Below are 25,207 nucleotides of genomic sequence, written 5' to 3'. Positions count from 1 at the left end.
ATATAGGCTTGCCCAGGCTGTGAGGGCTCTTTATCTCCATCTATGGAGATGTTCCAGGCTCACTCTTTTGTGGCCATGCAGGAGTGGAAAGACTGTGCCCGGGAGACTCTGCCTTTCCCCACACTCCTGTCCACATCCGCAGTGGAGGGACTCAAGAGATCCTGTCTTAAAGGTTGGGAATCCAAACTATGAATGTGCATTGTTTAAAGTAGTAAAAGCACTCGAGTAACTATGTTTATGGCTGAGTAATTGCTGAGTGGAACTAATGACAATAATGAGGGAGGAAGGTACTTTTTTCCTATGTGTGTTTCTTAATTTTTTTCAGCCTGTTTGATTTAAAATCCTTTTCTCCAAGAAAGTAAGAAGAATTTGAGTTCCTTTCCCAAGGTTCTCTTGCTCTCCAGCTGGCTTTGCCAGCTAAGCCAAGAATGCAGAGTCCTCACTGCTTTTTTACACAGGCTGATTGTCAGCACTGTTTGCAGCGAACAGCCTTGGTGGATGAGGTAAAGGTCTTCTAGGAAGAAGAGCAGGTGTTCCTACTGCTTGCTATAAAATGCGGGTTTCCCAAGCTCCAGGTTCCTTTCCACAAGAAGACGTCCCTCGGGCGCCACCTAGTCCCCCCTGATGGATTTGCAAGGCAGGAAGGGGAGAACCAGCCTGTGAGCTGAAGCTCCCCGGCCAGCTGTGCCGCTGGAAATTGAGTTACCCATTGTCGCTGACTCAGGGGTTTCATTCTCCTGCGGGCATCCATGAAACAGCAACAGACTAAGTAATTTGCTTGTAAATAGAACAAAATCAAGTCCCGGACCCAGCAGTTACTTCTGTAAGAAAACTTCTTTCCTTTTATTTATTGAAGCATAGTTGATTTACAGTGTTGTGTTAATTTCTGCTGTACGGCAAAGCGATTCAGTTATACATATATACATGCTTTTTCATGTTCTTTTCCATTATGGTTTATCCCAGGATATTGAATATAGTTCCCTGTGCTGTACAGTAGGACCTTGTTGTTTATATATTTTATATACAGTAGTTTGCATCTGCTAACCCCAAACCCCCAGTCCATCCTTCCCGCACCCACCTCCCCCTTGGCAACCACAAGTCTGTTCTCTACGTGAGTCTGTTTCTGTTTTGTAGATAAATTCATTTGTGTCATATTTTAGATTCCACATATAAATGATATCATATGGTATTTGTTTTTCTGACTTCACTTAGTATGATCAACTCTAGGTCCATCCATGTTGCTGCAAATGGCATTATTTCATTCTTTTTTATGGCTGAGTAGTATTCCATTGTATATATGTTCCACATCTTCTTTATCCGTTCATCTGTCAATGGACATTTAGGTTGTTTCCATGTTTTGACTGTTGTGAATAGTGCTGCTATGAACATAGGGGTGCATGTATCTTTTTGAATTATAGTTTTGTCCAGATATATGCCCAGGAGTGGGATTGCTGGATCATATGGCAACTCTATTTTTAGCTTTTTGAGGAACCTCCATACTGTTTTCCATAGTGGCTGCACCAATGTAAAACATTTTTAAAAACAAAGAATAAGAAACCCAATAAAAAAATGGGCAAAAGACCTAAACAGACATTTCTCCAAAGAAGACATGTAGATGGCCAAGAGGCACATGAAAAGATGTTCATCATCGCTAATTATTAGAGAAATGCAAATCAGAACTACAATGAGGTATCACCTCACACTGGTCAGAATGGCCATCATTAACAAGTCTACAAATAACAAATGCTGGAGAGGGTGTGGAGAAAAGGGAACCCTCCTACACTGTTGGTGGGAATGTAAATTGGTGCAGTTAGGAACAAACTAAAGTTTTAGCAAAGCAGAAGGAAATTTTTTCCCCAGCTTTATTGAGCTATAATTGACATATAACCTTGTGTGAGCTTAAGGTATACAACGTCATGATTTGATATGTGTATATATTTGCAAATGATTGCCAAGCTTAGTAAGGTTAGTGAACACATCGATCACCTCACATAGTTATACTTTTGTGTGTGTGAGGTGAGAAGTTTTAAGATCTACCCTCTTATATAGCTTTCATGTATATAACACAGTATTTTAACTGTACCCATGCTGTGTGAATGCTGTTGACAATTCAAAGGCCAACAGTGGGCGAGGTTGTCCAAAGGCCCTTAAACCTCTGTGGAGAGTTTTTAGCTTCTGAGTCAAGAGTAAGTTCAAAGGTCTTTAGGTGGGAATACACATCCATATCTTAAGCCAAAAAAAAAAGTTATGAAGTTCAATTAAGCAATCAGTTTGTAGGATTTTCAGAACTCTTTGGGGGGGAGAGAGAGAGAAATGTGTGTACCATGAACCAGGAACCTGGGCCATGCACGACCAACTGCTTTTAAGTTTGAAGCACTGGTGTTTTTGGTTTGGGGATTTTTTTAATGGTCGAGGGCTTCTCACCTGGCTCATGTCTGGGAGCTGCCCTGTAGAGGGGGTGCCTGGAGTAAAGTTGGGGAGGCCCCGGGGGTGGGGTTGGTGGTGAGTCATCAATTCCAGAGAAAAGCCACTGACATAACTGAAAATGATGTTGGTTCACCAGAAAGCCAGAGTCCTGCACTTCTCTGGGTATAAAGCCGTGTCGGGGCATGTGGTAGTGAGCATGGACATGGCGGCCACCCACGGTCAGATGCCTGGGCCCAGAGGGAACACAGAGCCCCGCCACTTGTCCTGAGAGCATCCGTTCTCAGTCATAGGTAACATTGCCCTCGGGAGGCATTGGCAGTGCCTAGGGACATTTACTGAGGACTTACTGTCATCTGGTGGGTAGAAGCCAGAGCGACTGCTGAACACCCTCCAATGCACAGAACAGCACCCATGAAAAATTATCCACCCAAAGTGTCGACAGTACCCAAACTGAGAAACGCTGCTTTAAAGCAGACACAACTGTGATTTGCCTTGGGACGGATAGGCGTTTTCAGGACACAGAGATGGCACTCGACAAATGCATGTGGATGAGGAAAAAAACCTATTATCAATAAAATCTAGGAGTGCCCAGGGTAGTGCTGGAATAGAGTGTGCCCAGAGAGGCTTTAAGGCCGAGAATGCAAAACCTGGACCAGGAAGCAGCACGTGGGCTAACACTGAGCTTCTCCAGTGGTTCTTTGGGGGTAAGACGATGAGTGATCTTTATATATAAGATTACATTTTTCTGAGTTCTTTAACGATGATCTTGTATTATAATTCAAAAAAACGTAGTGAACCACCTGGTGGCTCCAGCTAACACTGCTGTATGATGTACAGGAAGGCTGTCGAGAGTAGACCCAGAGAGTTCTCATCACAAGGAGAAAGTTTTTTTCTTTTCTTTTTATCGTATCCATATGAGATGATGGATGTTAGCTGAACCTATTATAATCATTTCATAATATGTGTAAATCAGGCTGTACACTTCAAACTTATACAGTGATGTGGGTCAATTATTTTTCTATAAAACTGGGAAAATGAATAAAAATTTATTTGACATTACTAAAAAAAATTTTTTTGTAAGCTGTTGGAATGATCTGGTTTCCCAAATCATCTGTTTCCTGGGCAGTATTAGTACCACCCATTAGAAATGGGCTGATTCTCGCTATATGTACAGACCTCAGTTCATCTGCTAGTTCAACCTTGTGAGGTGGGAATCATCGAAAATTTGAAGACCTTCCTCCTGGTGAAGGAAACCCTTGGTAACGGAAAGAGGTCTGAATTATGAGTCGGATCCCTGGGCTGTGGTCCCAAGTCTGACACATCTGTCACCTTGAACAAGTCATGTGAGCTCTCTTGGACCCTAGTCCCCTCAGCCACGGAGTGGCTGGGCTAAGAACAGATGTGTCCCAGAGCCCTTCCCAGCCCTGGGCCCTTCTTGCGTCGCCCACACGAGGGCAGGGTGTGGGCGTGGGCCCACAACCCAGTGGCTTCAGTGGGGTCAGCCACCCCTGGACTGGCTCCCGAGTGACCCTTTGGGGCCCAGTCCCAGTGGGTTTAGGGGCAGAGCAGCGTGTGTCCCAAACTTCATCACCCGTCAACCCTGCCAATTCGAAAGCAGGACCTGGCCCCAACTTCCACCTGCTGCTCTAGGCACATCTCACCTGGCAGGAGACAGAGGTGAGCTCATGAGCAGATGCGATCCAGGGTGAGTGTCGGATTACCCTCTTTTTTCCTACAAACCTTCTTGATCTCAAAGTGGTCAGCCAGCGCGAATCGACTCCACAGCAGTTGGTGAGGGGAGGTGCAGATGTCGATTCTGTCTTCTGTAATGGTCATTGTCACTGTCGTCACAAATGGGTACATTGAAGTGCAGGAGTGACCCCCCCTCTGCTCCATACCTGCCAAGCACTTTCTGAGTTCCAAGCATCAGTCAGCACTCACTCGTGCCCTTTGTCTTGACAAACCCTGAGCCTTCATAAAATGATGAGCCTCTAAACTAATGAGGGAGTTCTGTAATCTTTCTGTTTCCTAGTGTGGGCGTTAGTTTGGCTACGAGAGAGGAGACTGGTTGTCTCCAAGGCTTTAAAAGTTAACTGCTGGCGCTTCGGCATGCAGCTTCCTTCTCAACAGCACTGTCTCTCAGAGAATCTTGGAGACACTGTGAGCTGCTTATTTGAACATTAAATCCAATATCATGTGAGGCACTCTGGCTGGAAAGCTAACGTGAGGCATGTGACAGGCCCAAAGTGAGGCCTGCGGCCTTGTTGAAATCGAGGGCAGGGCCCATCCCTCCTCCCAGCTGAGCGGGCAGCTCACCGCTTCTCACTCCTGCTGCCTAATGTGGTTTATTCTTTAAATCGATTCTGTTCTCCGAGTGGCACCCATACGTTTTTGGCTACTAGTGACTTTCTATTTTGCTTTTTAGCCATCAGATGTAGCTAATTCTCAAGTGAAGAGGGGAAGGGGGGCAGTTAATAACGGAAAGTCTGGACTCAGGGCTGCCCCTGGAGTTGCACGTAGGATGTTCCCTCGGCCCAGGTCAACCTGCTCCCTAGCTCCTTCCCACGCAGATACAGAAACATCTCAGGCTGCATTCAGTTCATTCCTTCATTTAATAACGTTGGCTGTTCTGATTACTGATTCACCTGGACCTCGAGGAGTTGCTGTGCCTTAGCCCTAGAGGACCTCGGTCAGGCCAAGGGACAGCAAGCAGAGAGGCCGCAGGCAGGCAGAGCAGGCTGGACGCACAGAACCGAAAGGCTGTGAGCAGAGGGACGACGCGTGGCCTGGCTCCGGGCTGACCATCCCGGCCTTGCTTCTGCAGTAACTGGAGCTCTGAGTGGACTTGCATTTTTGACGCTCCCTCCAGTCCAGACGGGAGACTGGTCGTGGAGGTCGCGCGTGAGCCCCTGCTGAGGGGGTGCCTTTCTGAGGACCCTGCCAGATGCCTGAGGCAGGATGTCGACCCGCTGCAGCTGCTGACTCTGACCTATTCCCAGCCCCGTGAGAGTCCTGGGAATCGTTTGGCCCATTGATCTCTGCCGGTTGCGTCACTGTTCTCACGTGGTGTCCTCACAGGGGCGCGTGGGGCAACGTTCAGAGAGAGCCTTGTCTCTGGGGCTTGGAGACAGCTAACAGCTGCAGCCGTTCTGCAGCTCTCCAGAACACAGTCTCTCTCTGTAGCTCCCTTCTCTCCTGAACTCCGCCCGTCTAATCCTAGCATCCTTCCTCTCCCAGAACTCTGATCTGTCTCTTCAACTCAGTGAGACCACAGAACTCTGTGTGGTTTCCCCCTCCCTGTACTGAGCCTAGAATCTGCATTCAGGCAGAATTTGGGGCCATAACGGGGCTCACCTATTTCTCTTCTCCCGGTGATCAGAGTCCCGTGATGCCTGTTGTCTAAAGTCTGAACCCATTTTTCATATATTGTTTTTCTCTATTTAAGGAGAGGTAACCTGCCCTCTGTTACTTCATCAAGGCTGGAAGTGGAAAGCCTGTCATTGATTTTTAAAGTCTGAGGTGAGGGTAGTTCCCCATCCACAGAGAACATCTCAGCACACGTTCCTCAAAACGTACTTTAATTTTCAGCCATGTTCTAGCGGTCCCTGCACGTTACACCTTCATCATCATTTTGTTCTCATCTTCCTCTGCGCCCGCTGAGGGATCACGCTTCCCCATCTCCGTAGAATTAGGCATTGCTGTGTGACTTGCTTTAGCCGCAGAAACATAGTTGGGAGCATCGAGGACACTTCCTACTGCTCATCTCTCAGCCCCTCTTTTCCGTCACGCGATGACAGCGGGAGTAAGTGTCGACACGAGGGGGCTGAAGAGTTGAAGCACACAGAGGAGAGGTGGCCTGGAGAGCGGCTGGGACCCACAGCAGAATTTGCACGAGCAAGGAGGAGACTCCTGCCACGTTGAGCCACTGAGGTCTGGAGCTGTCTTTTGTGCAGCATGAACTACACCAGCCTGTCCTGCCTGAGATAATCCCTCTTTACTGAGCCGGAGTATGCGTCCACCCTGACCCTAGACACGTGTCTACAAATATGTTGGTTTATCGAAGCAGGACTTTTTGAAAACGAACCATTTGGAAAACTATCAGTCCACCGGAAAATGAGGAGCCAGAGGAAGCAAAACTACAGAAGGAAACAGACCATTTTTTTCAGATTGAGTTCTTTTGTTGATGTGTTTAAATCACTTCCAGACGGATCAATCCATTGTAATTCAGAAGGATTTATACTTCCCTTGCCACAAATCTAAACAGAATGGAAAACAAATTAGCATAAACTATAGGTATTTGTCTACAACAGGAGACTTGACCCTGGTGAACTGAAATTTTTCTGTGAGGCACCATCTGTCTTTGACCCTCTTCTATTACATGAGGTTAGCTTTGCCTTTTTCAGGCGCCAGAGGAAATGCCTTCGTGGTTAAGATTTACTTCCCAACCACCTGTAGAGGTGCTTTTTCCCCCAGTTATATTGAGATATAATTGGCACATAACATCTTATGAGTTTAAGGTGTACAGCAGAATGATTGATAAATGTGTATATTGTGAAACCACCACCGAAATACGTTTAGCTAACATCCATCACCTCACATAGTTACCAATTTGTTTTTTATTTTTCTTGTGATGAGAACGTTTAAGAGATAACTTTTGATAGCAGCTTCTTCTAACTTGCTTCCAAAAGAGGAATTCTTAACCTTTGGTCCATATATTACTGGGGTGCGTGTGTCAATGAATCACATGCGATTGTAGGCATATTATGTGCGTATTTTACATTTTTTCTGGGGAAAAGGATTTGCACCTCTCATCAGATTCTTAAAGGTCTAGGTGACTCACTTTAAAGACAAAATCAATTTCCTCACCTAAACAGAATCTCATCTCACATTTCATCAGCCGAGTCCTGTTCTTTTTCTTGTAATTGCTTCTCCTTCTCTTTCGTTTTTCTTATAATACAGGAAATGAAGGAATGTCCTGAAGAGGGAGGGATGAGTAGTTTCACAAGTGGACGGGAGGTAGTTTCCACTTAGCCGTCGAGGTTCAGGCTGATCACCCAGGTCAGCTGTCTGAGCGGGACACAGGATTTTAATCCGAGCCATCGTCGTGCAAAGTCCTCAGGGGCTCTTGAAACTCAGAACCACCGTGGTAAGTGATGGCAGAGCAAAGACCTACTGTCACCCTTTGGCCAAAGGAGGGGAGAAATGGAAAGTCACCGAGCCTTGAGGAGAGAGGAGAGGAAGTCCTTCCTCTCACAGCTGACTGCTCTATTTGGTTCAGTGTGGAGTTTTAGATTTTTGTATAAAACGTTTTGGAATGGGCAGGAGAAGTTGTGGCAGAGAGAATGAAAAGAGAGGGGAGAGGAAGTTATAAATATATCCTCACTACTTCCCGGCGAGTCCTGACACTGAGAGGCAGAGAAAGCTTATTAGACTAACTGTGAGCAAACTTCCAGATAGAAAGAGACTGAAAAAAGTCTGGCTGTCCAGTCAATATTATTGTCTAAATAACTACGTGCAGGCCCCTGGGGGTCCGCAGGGCATCAGGAGGCAGCAGGCAAGTCCAGCTGAAAATGGCCACTGTGACTGAAGACCCTCTGCTCCCTTGGAGGTGACTTCGGAGCCTTCTGCCCACACATCACAAATACGCCTAAAAACACAAACACTGGGACATTTTCGTAGTACAAGAGCCATGTCCTCATGGAGAATCAAGCAGAATACCTCTTCTAATCTTAAAGTCATATAATGTTATATGTCAGTTCTATCTCAATAAAATAGTGGTGGGGAAACTTAACTACAAAGACATTTCCTCTGGCACTAAAAAAATGCAAAGCTAACCTCATGTAAAAGAAGAGGATCAAAGACAGATGGTGCCTCACAGAAAAATTTCAATTCACCAGGAAGCCACAGAAGTAAGGACTCCTGAGATGGGGATGAGCCAGGTGACCGGAGGTGACAGCTCCTTTATTCTTTTTATTGTGCTCACTAAACCGTGGCAGGTCTATTTTTAGTTACCGTTTTTTGTTATGTCTTATGTAGATTCGTGTTCACTTTTGTGGTTGAAATAGTCACATAGCTTGATCTGCAAAAAATGCTGTGATATTTTTTCGGTTGCTGTCAGCTTTTTATGTGACTCCCCCTATTTCTTCTACACTCCCTGTGGAAACCTGTCCGTGGGGACAGCGACAAGTTGGCCTCTAGGCTCCAGAGCTATGCTGAAAATACCGGTGATCTGTGCGTTTCTCAGCAGACGAGGAAAACCACCTAAGCCTGCTAAATTTGTCAACAGCCTAGTGGAAAAACAAGTTCACTCAAATAGATAAAATTAGAGAGTCAGAGGCCGTGTAGCCAACAGAAAAAACTGTGGGTGAGAAGTTTGGAGACCTGGTATCTAATAGCAAGTCCTATCGGGACTTCAGTATTCAAGTCACTTCCTCTCCTTTCTATTTCACGATGATTGCCTTGGGAGGAGATACATGACGTAAGGAAAAATTAAAATAATTTATAACTTTCTAGGCAGCATTAAGCCTCGTGCTAAAATAACAAGACAATCAGATGCTGGCTGTGCTAGACGTGGCAGACATTGCTGGTCATCCAACCCAAAACCTGTTCCTTCCCAGCCCCTTTCTCTCTTGTCCATTTCAACTGAAGAGACTGGAAAAGTCTCTGTTGTAGCTAATGGGGTTCATGTGACACAGCTCTGACCAATGAGTCTTAAGTGGAAATTTGTTCAGGGTGTCTGGAGAAGCTTTTGCCATTTTTTTTCAATAAAAGGGACACATACAGCTGACCTAGATTCCACTCTTCTTTCTACCTTGAATATTGGTGTAATGCCTGGAGCTGAAGCAACCATTTTGTGATCGTGAGACAACAGGGCAACACGTTAAGAATGATGGAAGAGAAAGAAGGACCTTGCCTTGATCTTTGATGACATTGCTGAGCTGCTACCCCAGCTCTAGATGACCTACCTTGAGACTTCTTATTTATTTAAGACTTTTATAGTTGAGTTTTCTCTCACTTCCAGCCAAAGCATTCCTAAGTACCTATGATACACTGGCTATAATATGTTGTTACTGAGAGATTTAACTAAGTTAATTTTATTCAAAAGGGAATCACCGTGTAGTAATTTAATTTTTAAAACTATATAAAAAAGCAAAATTTAAGAGCAAATTTTTTTTAATTTGTATTTTGATAATTTTTAAGCGTTCAGAAAAGTTGAAAGAACAGTTTATTTTAGATGTATATTTTATTTGTAAAATTTGTATTTTATTTAAAATTTATATTTTATTATACTTTTAATTCCATTAAAAATTTATATTTTGAAGGTTTTCAAATATACAGAAAAATAGAAACATAAAGGAAGTATCTCCTTTCTCATACTTCCACAGGATGGGTTCAGTATCCAGCCTCTGCCTGCATCCCTCCAAGGATGGGGAGCTTACATTTACACAGGCAGCCTTTTAAAAAAACACACACACGAAAAAGACAAAACTATTACACACATCTAGTTGCTATAAAGGTCTTCTGGATGTGGAACCCAAACTCACCCCTCTGTAACTTTTTTCTCCGCTCTCTGGAGTGACAATGTACAGGTCTAACTACTAAACACTTGGTACTTTCTCCATCGATAGGTCTTGTGCCAGTGGTCCCCAACCTTTTTGGCACCAGGGACCGGTTTCGTGGAAGACAGTTTTTCCACAGACGGCGGGGGGTGGGATGGTCCAGGTGGTAATGCGAGCGATGGGGGGGCGAGCGTTAGGACCGCTACCGGTCTGCTGCCCCGGGGGTTGGGGACCCCTGTAGTAACCCGCTCAGCAAAGGGGTATTTCTGGAGAAGAGTCAAGGATAGAAGGGGAAACAGCCCTCCCCATCCTGAAGTGGGAGCCCATTCGGGAGGCCTGCTCTTCCTCTCATGCAGGAACACTGGAGAGGACGGGTTTGGCAGCCATGCCCTGCCCCGCCCCGCCCATCTATTGGCCCAGCTCTTGTGCAGGGCTGGGGCGTGCGGGGGACAGAGCTTCGCCGGCAGAGCTTCTTCAGGCGGCCGAACAGCCAGATTATTCATTAGTCTGAGCAATCATCCCACCCCTGGTAGGTTCTCCCTGAGTGTGGAATTGAACTGAACAACGGACCAGCAGGCCCTCACTGTTCTTGGCATGGGAAAGGCCCCGCCCCCGACCTGTGACAGGTGTGCCTTGGGTTGTTTCTACAGTTGGGGTGCTGGGTGCGGCCCAAGGCCCAGCTGGCAGCTGGCACACCTGTGTGTGGAGCTTGGTCTTGGCCACAGGAGTGAATAAAGCTCCCTGACCCCCAGGGCCACAGGCGCCCCCACGAACCATCTTTGTATCCACCCATCTAACATCAGGGGTTGCTGGCTTTCAGTAGGAGACCAGGAGGAAGGGCGGGCGCCACACAGACACACGCGAGATCCTGCATCACTGTGGCTGCTGGAGCTGCTGAGCTCACCACGTCTGCGGGGTAGCCCAGCTGCTGGGCACTCTCTGCTGGGCATTCAGCTGGTGCCTGGGAGGCTCGGGTGCAGCCCTCCCAGAGGTCATGGTCTTGGGTTGTGAGGAAAGCTGATGAGAGCCTGGACCCAGTTATCCCGACCTGAGGTCGTAAGTCCAGCCGTGTGTGTGTGTGTGTGTGTGTGTGTGTGTGTGGATACACAGATCGGTGCCTCATGCTCCTTGTTTACAAAAGAAAATACCTTAATTAAATGAATTTCGAGGCCACCCCTCCTATTAACGGTGCCCAACACCCGCCACGCAACCCAGGCCAGCAGAGCCAGGCAAGCTTCCCAGGCGAGCTGAGCCAGGTGACTGCAGACCTCACCTGCACCGCGGGGCTTCCCAACCCCGGCAGGATGGACAGCGGCCAACACACAGCTGTTTCTGTGATGGTGACACCAGAGAGCTAGAAAGGGCCTCACAGCTGGGCAGCCCTGTTCTCCTGGGCGGGGGGCTGCCGGCCACAGAGAACACAGACCAACCTCCCACTCCTCCCATGACTGTGGCTGCTCTGTCTTTCTCTTGCGTATTTCAGTTCTAGCCTCTGGGAATGAAAGGCGAAGGCCTGTATCACCCCAGCTGCCATTGGCCCAGCATCTGCGTAAGAGGCTCAGTTTCCCGGCCGGCTCCACACAGGTGTCCACGTGTCCTTCATTCCCTCACTCAACAAGGACTCCAGGATGCCAGGCGCTGGACGTCCAAGAGTAACTGAACAGACGTGGCCCTGAAGCCTGCGGGACAGTGGGAGACGCGGGGTGGTGACTAACGCCAGCGTAGTCCCGCCGTGGGGCAGGCGCTGCCCCGCGCCCTTTACATGTATCTTAATGCCCACAGGGTCCTTCAGTCTCACGTATAAAACGTGAGGAATCTGAGGCAGCAAGTTACGTATTAAATTGCTCAAGGTTGCCCAGCGTGGAAAGCGTGGCTCCAGGATTCAAACCCAGGCCGTCAGGCTGCCGAGTCCTGGCATTTAACTCCTACAGGATTCTGTCGGAGTGACAGTAACCAAGTAAAGCACAGATGTGTGAAGGATTCAGACATGAATCCCTGCTACCGAGGGAAAGAATAGGGACACCTGGTAGGGAGGTAATAGTGTGGTGGGCTCCTCCTGAGGGGTCCCGTGGAGGCTGAAGAAAGCAAGCTGAGAAGGACGCAGACAGTGGACGACAGTTCACACCGGCTCCTTGACTTGGGGCTTGGCATGGTCGGGGGACCACTCGAGGGTGGCGTGCCTCCTCGGTGGAGGAGGGGCATGGGTGGGAGGACGGCAGGGGCAGAGGGGGGACCACACTCAAGTGCCGTCGGAAGCCAGGACAAGGGGGTGACACGCCTCACCCTGCATGCTGGAGGTGGGGTGAGGAAGCAGGCCAGTTACTGCCATAGTCCAGGGAAGGGTGGTCGCAGTGGTCCGGAGGAGAGGTGGGCTCAGGCGAGACTTACCTATCGAAGCTGGACAGCTCCAGCTTGCTTCAACACCCCTGAACCGTGCTGGGAACCCCCCCCACACACACCCAAATCCTGCAGACTGGCTTCGTTCGAAGTTCATGACCTCTGAGAAGGGCCGTGGTGAGGGAGACGTGGGGTGGAGGGAGGGTCTCCTCTTTACAGTGGGAGACGCTGGAGCGCATTTGTACCCTGCAGGGAACGATCCAGGAGAGAAGGGGAGATGGGTGACCTGGGACAGTAGGGCTAAGAGAAGGAACAGAGTCCCTGGGAAGGGAAGGTGGACGGGGTCTGAGCACATGGAGGGAAGCAGGGACTTGTATTGATGTAGAAACTCTATTTTCCCCCCAAGACACTATTTTTGCAGCTGTTTGAAGTTCGTATATTTTCTGTACTGCAGAGCTTATTGAGAAGATTGTAATGTTCAAGTTTTCCTCCCTGTCACTGCAGGAAAGAAGACGATGGGGAAGCTTCGGTGATGGAAGATGAGGGAATTCTCTTCTCGTGGCTCTACTTTCTCTAGGAAGAATTGAGGCCTAAACTGCTGAGAGTAGGGGGTGAAGGAGATGGGGTGTGTGAGGGAGGAGAAGGTTGAAACAATTGTCTTAGAGGAAATGAGCTTAACTGGGTGAAACTGTCCTGGATTAACAGGTAGTTAAGTTATGAGGCTAAAATTTATAAATGACCAGCTGTGGTCTTGAGATTCCTTTTTCCACCAAAAAAAATCAGGGCTTCTTGAAGAAATGATGAATTCCAGGTCTTAGGAGTAAAAAATGTACAAGATGAGCTTGATATTGTCACACTAGAAGGCAAGGAACCAATCAATCCCAACCAACTGGGGTCCTGTCAAGAGGACCCTGGAACCAACTCCCACTGGAGTTGGTTCCATCCCACAAAGATGCTCCCACTGGCCAAAGAGCGAACATTTTGAGCATCAGTAAAGATAAGACTGCAACGGACTGGGACACATCAAGTCCGTTTAAACTCAAATATGAGTTCATAATGAAAGTGAAAAATGAAAAAACGAATTGGTCACCATGGGAGGATGTTAATGGACCAATTCACCAAGTTCAAAATGACTCATTATTTTGAACACTAGTAAATGAAGAGAATCCTGTTCTACCTCTCTTGTTTGTCTTACCATCGGGTAAACAAATAGTAGATGGGGATTTTCTGTTCTTTGAGAAGAATTTTAGCTACAAATGAAGAAAATGATAGAATAGAGCATGTCTGTTTTGCGAAGACTATGGCACTGAGGCTCGATGGCTGCTACATCACAAAGAGAAAAAAATCAGACCTGTGCTTCCTGACGGGAAGAACACACCCACCCAGGAGACAGAATCTGCTAGAGCTTCTGTCTCCAGCCACTGAGCTATATTATAGGTCATGCAGAGAGCAAGGGAACACGCTAAACGATACCACAGGGCCGCTCAGCAGAACGCACTCTGTGAGGACTGCTGGGCGTGCTGCCTGGTTTTCTCAGCAAATAAATTGCAAGGGAAGAAAGAAATGGAAGGGAAACCTATGTATTTAAAGGAGGTTAAGAGACACATCGGTCTCATTGCGTAAACATTACTTGTGTGATGCACACAAACTATGGAAAGCGATTGATGACATTCACAAGACACTCAGAAACGTGAACACTAACAGAATATCTGATGATATTAAATAATTATTGTTTAGAAAAATGACACCAGTCTGCAAGCTTCTGCAATTTCTTCGGTGACGTTGAGGATTCAGAGTTAAGGGAGTGAAAGGCCACTAAACAAGTTTATGGGAGATTGCAGTCTGGGTAAATGAATGAATTAGTTAATTAATGACTTGAGAATGTTAGCTTTTAGCTTTACATATTCAGTGTCATTAATATCTAATGAAATACTGCATATGAAAAGTACTTTGAAAAACTTTCAAGTTTTACTAAAACTGAGGGCTAGAATCTTCGAAAGCCAGCCTGTCAGTACACATAGGGATCAATACAGCTCACTTTGCTGATGGGCTGATTCGCTTTGCCACTATACTTACGGTGATCACATTCCTCTGGAACCCCTAAAAGGGCGTGTGGTCTGACAACAGGATATTTTCCAATTTGTGAATGCATGTAATTGAAAACTTAAGGTATCAGACTTAAGTCATATTAGTTGTACGTTTAATGAATCCCTTTTAAGGAAAGTTCAAAGGTACATGAAACTGAAACGAACCCAGAAAAATCCTATTATCATCACCTTAATTATGCGTGAGTCAGTCACTTAATTACTACATGAGTCAGAGCCCTGTTAGAGAATGGTGTCCGGTGTGTGCCACACTTTCAGAGGCGGGAAAACTGGAAGACGGTCCAAGTGTAATTAGAGCGATGGAGTGTTTTACGGGGAGAAGCTGAGAGGGTTCAAAATCACGGTCTCGAAGTGTATTGCATGCTTTTAATCACCTGGAGTCAATACCGAGATCCTTGACTGTACAAAGGGTCATGCAAGAAGAAACGGGCTGTAAAAAAGAACTACTTGTACCCCCTCCCATGTCCCAAAACTGCTCTCATAAGGGGCAGCCATGACCTCCGTGTGACGAAACTCAAAGGACCAGTCCTCGTCCTACTGGACCCAGAGCAGCCTCTGGGGCCCCCTTCCTCCCCTTCAGTGCCCCAGATCGGAGCACCCGTGGGCTCAGCCCTCACTCTTCCCTTTCTGACTAGCACTCAGCCATCACCATCGGGATGCTGATAGCTTCCACATTTACTTCTCTGCCCAGACCTCGCCCTTGGACTGCAGACTTGCATAACTTACTGCCGACTCGGCACCTCAACCTGGATTTTTAACGGGCATCTCAAAATTAACATGCCCCAATCTGCCCACCCACCCAGCCACCTGCTCCTCCCACGGCTGCCCTTATCTCAGATGATGGCAGTTCCATCCTTCCGGGTGCTCTGGCCAAGATCATGGCATCATCCAAACTCCTGCCTTTTCCTCTTATGCCACATCTGCTCTAACGGCAAATCCTGTGGGCTCACCCTTCACAGACCTATACCGAACCCAGCCGTTTCTCTCCACCCCACTCCCGGTGCCCTTGTCCACGTACCGCCAGCGCCCCCGGGTTGTCACAGCTGCCCCCTCCCTCTCTGGCGCCACTGCTCCCTCAAATTTCAACTCGGCAGCTAGGAGGATCTGATATAAACATCATCTAAGCAGGCCTGGTCCATCTTAGAAAGGTCTCTTGTCCCTTCCGCCCACCATCCTATTTATTTTGTGATTTTCCCAGCCAGGCTTCCAGAGTTAGCAGACTATGCCTACTGCCCCCATTTCTTCCTTAATTCTTTTTTTTTTTTTTTTAATTTTGATTTTTGGCTGTGTTGGGTCTTCATTGCTACGCATGGGCTTTCTCTAGTTGCGGTGTACTCTTTGTTGTGGTGCGCAGGCTTCTCGTTGCAGTGGCTTCTCTTGTTGTGGAGCACAGGCTCTAGGCACGTGGGCTTCAGCAGTTGTGGCACATGGGCTTCAGTAGTTGTGGCCTGTGGGCTCTAGAGCGCAGGCTCAGTAGTTGTGGCACATGGGCTTAGTTGCTCCACAGCATGTGGGATCTTCCCGAACCAGGGCTCAAACCCGTGTCCCCTGCATTGGCAGGTGGATTATTAACCACTTCGCCACCAGGGAAGCCCTCTTCCTTAATTCTTTGCAAGCTGACTTTTTCCCCCAACCTCTAATTCAGAGGTCACCATTACCTCCTCACCAAACCAAGGCTCTTTCCTGAGTCCTCATTGTTAGGGACCTTTCTGAGGGTCTCAACCAGTGACCATCCTGCTTCCCAGAGCATCCCCTGCCACACCTGGGCTTCCCTAATCTCAGGTCACTTCTTTCTAGTCTTTTCTTCCTGCCCCTCCCACACTCAGACTGGCCTTCACCCCCCCAACCCCCTTTCAGAGAGCTCTTCCCCTCACAGCCTCCACTCTTCATTTCTGGCCTTTCCTGCTGGCTGACCTTCATCACCTTAAACTCGGCACAAGCCAGACCAGGCCCACTTCCCCACCCCCAGTTCCTGTCTCTGGTCACACTGGCTTCCTCCCTCATTCTCCTGTCTCTGTCGATGGGACCACCACCTCCCCATTCTCTCAACGCCGGGCTCCTTTCTGACTTCTCGCTGTCCTTTTGCCTCTCATGCAATAGGCACGAAGTACAGTCTTTCGTGTATCTCTCCCCTATTTCTCTCTCTGCTTTGATAACTTGCTGGGCTCCCTGGCTCCCCAGGTCCTGGCTGACTCCCCGGGCCACAGCTCCGTTGCATTTCCTGCCGTTGTCTACTCCAGGGGTGACGGAGCTGGCTTTTCCTTCCCGCCTCACCTCCTCCCCCTCCAATCATAGACCTCCAAGAGCTCTGCATCTCAGGAGTGGGATGTGCCCAAGCTTTCGCCACTCACACGGGTCCACTGGTCTTCCCAGGTTCCACTCATGGTTTAGGTATCAGAGCTGACCTTTTTCTCGAATGTCTCAAGATCTGACACTTCCTCCATCTGCTAAACGTGCCCGTGCCCGAGTGACCCTCAGCCTATCAAGGCAGTGTGTATGTAAGGATGGGGCTTCCTCTGCTGCCCCTGTGGACCATCCCACTCCAAACCATGACCTGAAAACACAGCAGGTGCCAATTCTCAGAGGTAGGGGAACACCCATTACTGGTGTCTAAGATGCATGTTATAGCATTGCTGCAATCAGGGCACTGCTAACGATTTAATTACATGGTTTAATTGGCACCATTTTTTCCTTCTCAGTGGTACATAAAATAGTGGTTCATCTTACAGTTGATTGTGTCTTAGATTCCATAAGCTGTAAAGCTCAAGTGCTGGTCTGGACTATAGGAAATTTTCTAAAATATGTTCAGCATGCCACTGTGCAGAGCTGTAAATTATGTGATACTAGGAAAGGCAGGAAAGAAGAGGAGAGAGAAAATTTTAAAAGACTTGGTCCCCTTCCTAAGATCTTATGACCTAATTTGTGAAACAGGGCTAAGAGAAATCTAAAAACACTTCTCAAGCAACATATGAGCAGGTGAGAGCTGAAGTGGACACCTGTGAATCTGAGGGTGCATAAACACTGTTGTCTGGAACCTCAGCATCCCAGGAAGGCTTCCTGGAAGAAGTGAGCTTTGCATCTAAAAGGAAAGAAAAAGTGGGCCAAAGACTACTCTGCCTCATTTAATGCGCACACTGTTCTCAGGAGGAAATAATGTCTCCATTCTACAAATGTTTGGATAGTGTATGAGCATCATACCCGGGATATCCACCACATAATTGAATTTGTGACAAGGGGGCAGAAGGCTCAGGAATGACTTGAATCTCTGCTGTTTTTCACATTTCCTTTATTTCCCAAATCACTCCCTGAGAGGGTATCCACAGAGGATGGAATGTCTGGTGGTTCCTGGTCATTCTTTTTTTTTTTTTTGGGGGGGGCCACCCCAAAGGGAAAACAGGTTTATTGTAGCTGTGGTCAGGCAATCAGCAGTTGAACTTGGCCACACGTTACAGCTCATCCTTCTTCTTGATAGTGTAGGAGTTGGAGGAGCCCTTGGCGGCACTGATGAGCTCGTCTGCCGGGCACTCGGCAATGGTCTTGATGTTCCGGAAGGTGGCCTCACGGGCACCTGTGCACAGCAGCCAGATGGCCTGATTCACACGGCGCAGCGGGGACACGTCCACGGCCTGCCGCCTCATTGTTCCAGCTCGCCCAATGCGGGTCGAGTCCTCCTGGGGGCCACTGTTGATGATGGCATTCACCAGGACCTGCAGGGGGTTCTCGCCTGTGAGCAGATGGATGATCTCAAAGGCGTGCTTGACGATGCCTACAGTCATGAGCTGCTTGCCATTGTTGCAGCCGTGCATCATCATGGAGTTGGTGAGGCGCTCCACGATGGAGCACTGTGCCTTGTGGAAGCACTCGGCCATGTAGCCCCCTGCACTGTGGGGCAGGTATTTGGCATACTTCTCCTTCACTGCGATGTAATCCTGCAGGGAAATGCCATGGATCTGCACATCATCGGTGCTCCACTTCCCAAAGAGCTTGATGTCGGGGGTCTCTTCTGCAGGTGCAGCTGTCTGCCACTCCGTCATCCTGAAGGCGCAGCCGAGGCGTCTCGGCCGCTCGGCGTGGACCATGCGCGCCCTGGCACAGATAGGAAGCGTTCCTGGTCATTCTTGAGTGTTCTGCAAGGGCACCACCATCCTGCTTGCCAACTGGGGGCTCTGCTCCTTCTGGAACTTGCCCGAGAGACAAACGGCTTAACCCACAGCCTTCTCCGTATGAGCAGAATGGGTGTGAGAGGAACCAACTGGGTGTGGGGCCTGATGGGAACATCCTGATGGAGGTCTCAGGGCCATCCATACACATCCCTTACAGGAGAAGGAAACGAGGCCCCCCAAACCCACCCAAAGGGCGATTCCAGGGAAGCCCTCTCCTTCCTTCTCTCTCCCCTCCCCTGCAGACCAGTCCCGACATCCTGGCTAAAACCCAGTGCCAAGAGGGGCCTTGCCTAGCTGCCAGGTCCACGTACTCCAGTGGAGGGTGCACGGATATGTGCTGCTGTCCACGTGTCTGAGTACAAACTGGCTTGTTGTAGTATCTACCCTTAAGTCAAGGACTGTACACACTCACCAGAGTGGGAGGAGGGGTTGCAAGATGGAGGGAAAGGGCGCGGGCAGGGAGAGGGAAGGGCCCCGCCCTGGCGCACCCACACCCATCAGCGTCTCACAGTTGGCCCTGCGCGTTACTCCCAAGCGTTCGGCTCCTCCGCACCCATCCTGTAAGCCGGTGGGGCAGGTGCCGGTCACCATCCGACAAAGGAGAAAAGCGGGCTCAGAGAAGTCAAGCTCACACGGTAAGTGGCAGGTCTAGAGATCAGGGTCTCAGTTCTCTCCGAGAAAACACACCTTTGATCCTCCCAAATTCTACCTGGGCGGGGGACAGTGGACCGCAGTACCCTCCGTACAGAAAGCTAGTAGAAGGCAACACTTACGGAACACTTTCCACTCGCCAGGCACTCACCAAGCCCTTTACACGAATTAACTCCATCCTCACCGCAACTTTACGAAGTAGGTACAATTACTAATCCCGCTTCACCCGTAGGGCTACTGAGGCCCAGAGAACCAGGGACTCGTCCAGGGTCGCAGTAGACGAGAGAGGGAGGCGTGAGCGGGACTGGGAGGACCAGGGAGGACAGCGGAGGGCCCGGTGGTTTCCAGCCTCGCGGCGCCGTTCAGGCCCCAGCTGCCCATATAAGGCCGCGGGCGTCCTGTAGCGTTTCAGGCGCATTAGGGCGCCCGGCGGACTGCAGCCTCCTCCGCGCCGAGGAATGTATGGAATCCTCCTTCCTGACTGCCGCCCACCGCAGGGGGACTTCCCCTCCGCACCCGGGCCCCGGATTAGCCCCCGAGCGAGCCCGGAGGCCTCCCACCACTGCCTGGCCGCTGGGGGGAGCGCGGCGCCTCGGCGGAGCCGGCCGGGAGGCGGGGAGGCGACCGCGCGCCCTCACCTGCCTGGGGCGGCGCGCGCGGGCGCAGAGGAGGCGGCGGGGCGGAGGCAGCCGAGGAGCCGGGGAGGAGCCTGCGCCGGGCGGCGGCGTGGGCGCGAAGTGAAACTCCTGGAAGTTGCGGGAGCGCGGGGAGCCGCGGCGGCGGGCCGCGCGCCCATGGCTTTAAGCAAAGGGCTGCGGCTGCTCGGGCGGCTGGAGGCCTCGGGGGAGAGCAGCATCCTTCTGGAGGCACGCGGCCGCGGGGACTGCTTGCTCTTCGAGGCCGGCACGGTGGCCACGCTCGGTGAGTGCGGCAAGCGGCGCCGCCCGGGGCTCCGGGCCGGCGACTCCGCAACGGCGCCGGGGCTCGGGCCGCGCCCTGGTCCCCTGTCCCGGGGAGGATGCCGGGAGGGAAGGTCGCCTGCCTTTGCAGAGACCTAGACAAACGGGCACCTCCCGTCCCCGAGGTGACTAGTCCGGGCGGCGCGGAGGTGGCGGAGGCGTGGGCGTCGCACGCGCAGGGTGGCGGGTGGCCAGTTTGAATGGAGTGACGCCGGAGACGCCAGAAGACACGTGTGGCTGCTCCCGGGTGCACAGGCGGCCCACAGGGGTCTGCGGTCTGCGCGCCTGCCGGCGGGGTCCGTTCTTGGAGAGCCGCCTCTGGTCCCTTCTGCCCCGCGCTCCCCTGGGACCCGTTACAGATTCAAGACCATCCAAGAGGGGTGACTTAGGAGGCGGTCCGACCAAGTGCCTGGCGCTGTTTTTCTTGGCACCTGTTGATGAAACCAGTGAATGCCCGTTCCCTTGTGATGGCCTCCTTCACTCCCGGGGGGCGGGGGGGGGGGATGGGGACGAAAGCACCGTAACATAGACTCCGGAGAAAGCGCTGATGGCACCTTTGCCTCATGTAAATACTTGGCTGAGAAGCGTCAGTACTGCAAAGTATAGAACTTGGAGGCAAAACAGAACAAAACAAAACAAAAAAAACCAGTGCTGGGTGTATTTGACATTAGGCAGTTGCCAAGTCAATGTATTTCACCTATGAGCTCCAGGAAGTCTTGACACTAACATTGTGTCGAGGGCTTTAGAGACCGCCTCATTTAATTTTCACAATTCTACAAAAGGACTACTATTATCCCCATACTACAGAGGAGTAAACTGAGGCCTGAAGAGGCTAAGAAACGTGCTTGCCCAAGGTGACAAACAGCTCCACCTGACTTCCAGTGACTCTGTATTGTTGTACAGCGTGCGGCTTCTTGGAATCACCTTGTTTTGTGGCTAACATTCATGATGAAGGCCAAGTAACAAAGGGAGTGAAACCAGGTAGAATTGTTAGAACTTCAACCTGAACAGTAGAGAGTAGGCTTACAACTGGTGTCCATCATCTCCCCTGTTTGTAGCTAAACAAAGCTCAGAGGAGGATCACCAGTCCTTTAGGTAGATGACCTGTGCAGTCACGCCCACCACATTTTGTAATTGAATCATCTTTTTTTTCAGATTGTATGCATCAATTCTTCAATTAGATTCTTCGGTATACATCTTGGAAGGACCATCTCTTCTATTTCTGCTTCCCTAATCATTTCATTAGCATATAGTTATCTGGCTTGTTTTCAGTCACTTGGTTACTGAAACAACATCTCCAGTATTGTCAGCACCATAAGTGTGCAGTAATCATGGATTAAATTATTATCAGATTATTCCAGTTTGTTCTCTGTCCCGAAAAGTCCAAGTTTGGTCATTTGCTAAGGTCTTGAGAGAAAACCACAAAAATCTCCATTCCATTTTAGATGTCTGCTTCATACCACATATATCAGAGCTGAGAGATTGAATTGCATGGTACAAAACTACTGCTTCATCAAAGAGATTAAAATATTATTCAGTTGGATGACAGCAACTTTAAGCAAGGTTCCTATATATTTGAGTTCCTTTCAAGCCACTGGGATAAAAAGACTTTATTTTTTCAAAAGTGAAGATTTTAAAATGATTAATGAAAGTAATGCAATGCATATTTTCCGTTGGAAATTAGGTTTGGGCTGAAATCATGTATATTATGTTGGTGATTACAATAGTCTGGATTCTAGAACAGAGGGTGTAATGACAGGAATGGGCCTCAGCTCACGGGCAGTCCACATTTGTCACTTAACCTAGCATTCATTTTTCAGTAGACTTTGGGCTGAATACTTGTGAAGTCTTCTTAAATTAAGTGAAACTATTATTTATTTTTTTAAACATCTTTATTGGAGTATAATTGCTTTACAATGGCGTGTTAGTTTCTGCTTTATAACAAAGTGAATCAGCTATACATATATTTATATCCCCATATCTCCTCCCTTTTGCCTCTTCCCCCCACCCTCCCTATCCCACCCCTCTAGGTGGTCACAAAGTACCAAGCTAATCTCCCTGTGCTATGCGGCTGCTTCCCACTAGCTATCTGTTTTATATTTGGTAATGTATATGTGTATATGCCACTCTCTCACTTTGTCCCAGCTTACCCTTCCCCCTCCCCGTGTCCCCAAGTCCGTTCTCTATGTCTGCGTCTTTATTCCTGTCCTGCCCCTAGGTTCTTCAGAACCTTTTGTTTGTTTGTTTGTTTTAGATTCCATATATATGTGTTAGCATACGGTATTTGTTTTTCTCTTTCTGACTTACTTCACTCTGTATGACAGACTCTAGGTCCATCCACCTCACTACAAATAACTTAATTTCGTTTCTTTTTATGACTGAGTAATATTCCGTGTATATATGTGCCACATCTTCTTTATCCATTCATCTGTCAATGGACACTTAGGTTGCTTCCATGTCCTGGCTATTGTAAATAGAGCTGCAGTGAACACTGTGGTACATGACTCCTTAAATTATGGTTTTCTCAGGGTATATGCCCAGTAGTGGGATTGCTGGGTCTTAGGGTACTTCTATTTTTAGTTTTTTGAGGAACCTCCATACTGTTCTCCATAGTGGCTGTGTCAGTTTACATTCCCACCAACAGTGCAGGAGGGCTCCCTTGTCTCCACACCCTCTCCAGTATTTATTGTTTCTAGATTTTTTGATGATGGCCATTCTGACTGGTGTGAGGTGATACCTCATTGTAGTTTCGATTTGCATTTCTCTAATGATTAGTGATGTTGAGCATCCTTTCATGTGTTTGTTGGCAGTCTGTATATCTTCTTTGGAGAAATGTCTATTTAGGTCTTCCCATTTTTGGATTGGGTTGTTTGGTTTTATTTTGATATTGAGCTGCATGAGCTGCTTGTAAATTTTGGAGATTAGTCCTTTGTCAGTTGCTTCATTGGCAAATATTTTCTCCCATTCTGAAGGTTGTCTTTTTGTCTTGTTTGTGGTTTCCTTTGCTGTGCAAAAGCTTTTCAGTTTCATTAGGTCCCATTTGTTTATTTTTGTTTTTATTTCCATTTCTCTAGGAGCTGGGTCAAAAAGCATCGTGCTGTGATTTATGTCATACAGTGTTCTGCCTGTGTTTTCCTCTAAGAGTTTTATAGTTTCTGGCCTTACATTTAGGTCTTTAATCTGTTTTGAGTTAATTTTTGTGTATGGTGTTAGGGAGTGTTCTAATTTCATTCTTTTACATGTAGCTGTCCAGTTTTCCCAGCACCACTTATTGAAGAGGCTGTCTTTTCTCCATTGTATATTCTTGCTTCCTTTGTCAAAAATAAGGTGACCATAAGTACATGGGTTTATCTCTGGGCTTTCTATCCTGTTCCATTGATCTATATTTCTGTTTTTGTGCCAGTACCATACTGTCTTGATTACTGTAGCTTTGTAGTGTAGTCTGAAGTCTAGGAGCCTGATACCTCCAGCTCTGTTTTTCTTTCTCCAGATTGCTTGGGCTATTCAGGGTCTTTTGTGTTTCCATACAAATTGTGAATTTTTTTGTTCTGGTTCTATGAAAAATGCCATTGATAGTTTGATAGGGATTACACTGAATCTGTAGATTGCTTTGGGCAGTATAGTCATTTTCACAATGTTGATTCTTCCAATCCAAGAACATGGTATAGCTCTCCATCTGTTTGCATCATCTTTAATTTCTTTCATCAGTGTCTTATAGTTTTCTGCATATAGGTCTTTTGTCTCCTTAGGTAGGTTTATTCCTAGGTATTTTATTTTATTTTTGTTGCAATGGTAAATGGGAGTGTCTCCTTAATTTCTCTTTCAGATTTTTCATCATTAGTGTATAGGAATGCAAGAGATTTCTGTGCATTAATTTTGTATCCTGCTACTTTACCAAATTCATTGATTAGTTCTAGTAGTTTTCTGTTAGCATCTTTAGGATTCTCTATGTATAGTATCATGTCATCTGCAAAGAGTGACAGCTTTACTTCTTTTCCAATTTGGATTCCTTTTATTTCTTTTTCTTCTCTGATTGCTGTGGCTAAAACTTCCAAAACTATGTTGAATAATAGTGGTGAGAGTGGACAACCTTGTCTTGTTCCTGATCTTAGAGGAAATGGTTTCAGTTTTTCACCATTGAGGATGATGTTCGCTGTGGATTTGTCATATATGGCCTTTATTATGTTGAGGAAAGTTCCCTCTATGCCTACTTTCTGCAGGGTTTTTATCATAAATGGGTGTTGAATTTTGTTGAAAGCTTTTTCTGCATCTACTGAGATGATCATATGGTTTTTCTCCTTCAATTTGTGAATATGGTTTATCACATTGATTGATTTGCGTATATTGAAGAATTCTTGCATTCCTGGGATAAACCCCACTTGATCATGGTGTATGATCCTTTTAATGTGCTGTTGGATTCTGTTTGCTAGCATTTTGTTGAGGAGTTTTGCATGTATGTTCATCAGTGATATTGGCCTGTAGTTTTCTTCCTTTGTGACATCCTTGTCTCGTTTTTGTATCAGGGTGATGGTGGCCTCGTAGAATGAGTTTGGGAGTGTTCCTCCCTGTGCTATATTTTGGAAGAGTTTGAGGAGGATAGGTGTTAGCTCTTCTCTAAATGTTTGATAGAATTTGCCTGTGAAGCCATCTGGTCCTGGGCTTTTGTTTGCTGGAAGATTTTTAATCACAGTCTCAATTTCAGTGCTTGTGATTGGTCTGTTTATATTTTCTATTTCTTCCTGGTTCAATCTCGGAAGGTTGTGCTTTTCTAAGAATTTGTTCATTTCTTCCAGGTTTCCATTTTATTGGCCTGTAGTTGCTTATAGTAATCTCTCATGATCTTTTGTATTTCTGCAGTGTCAGTTGTTACTTCTCCTTTTTCATTTCTAATTCTATTGATTTGAGTCTTCTCCCTTTTTTTCTTGATGAGTCTGGCTAATGGTTTATCAATTTTGATTATCTTCTCAAAGAACCAGCTTTTAGTTTTATTGATCTTTGCTATTGTT

At 47.7% G+C, this 25,207-nt stretch overlaps 2 protein-coding genes across 8 annotated transcripts in view; one reads left to right on the top strand and one right to left on the bottom strand.

Moving 5' to 3' along the window:
- Positions 1–17,783: 17,783 nt before the first annotated feature.
- LOC116763218 (40S ribosomal protein S5-like) lies at positions 17,784–19,836 on the bottom strand. Its single transcript, XM_032650680.1, has 2 exons — positions 19,365–19,836; positions 17,784–18,514 (listed from the first exon to the last, which is right to left on the bottom strand). The coding sequence occupies exons 1-2, from the start codon at positions 19,418–19,420 to the stop codon at positions 17,875–17,877; spliced, it is 696 nt and encodes a 231-aa protein (XP_032506571.1). The 5' UTR covers positions 19,421–19,836; the 3' UTR covers positions 17,784–17,874.
- An 86-nt stretch (positions 19,837–19,922) lies between these two features.
- Positions 19,923–25,207, top strand: part of SYNJ2 (synaptojanin 2) — a 98,952-nt gene continuing 93,667 nt past the window's right edge. For all 7 annotated transcript variants that reach the window (XM_032650671.1, XM_032650672.1, XM_032650670.1 and 4 more), the window contains exon 1: positions 19,923–20,163. In XM_032650671.1, coding sequence (XP_032506562.1) covers positions 20,037–20,163 — 127 coding nt within the window. In that variant the 5' untranslated portion in view covers positions 19,923–20,036. The remainder of the gene's footprint in view (positions 20,164–25,207) is intronic.

The sequence above is a fragment of the Phocoena sinus genome, chromosome 12 (genome assembly GCF_008692025.1).
Source record: "Phocoena sinus isolate mPhoSin1 chromosome 12, mPhoSin1.pri, whole genome shotgun sequence".
In the NCBI taxonomy this organism is placed as follows: Eukaryota; Metazoa; Chordata; class Mammalia; order Artiodactyla; family Phocoenidae; genus Phocoena; species Phocoena sinus.
The sequence above is the reverse complement of the archived record's forward strand: the minus strand, read 5'-3'. Positions and strand labels throughout refer to the sequence as shown.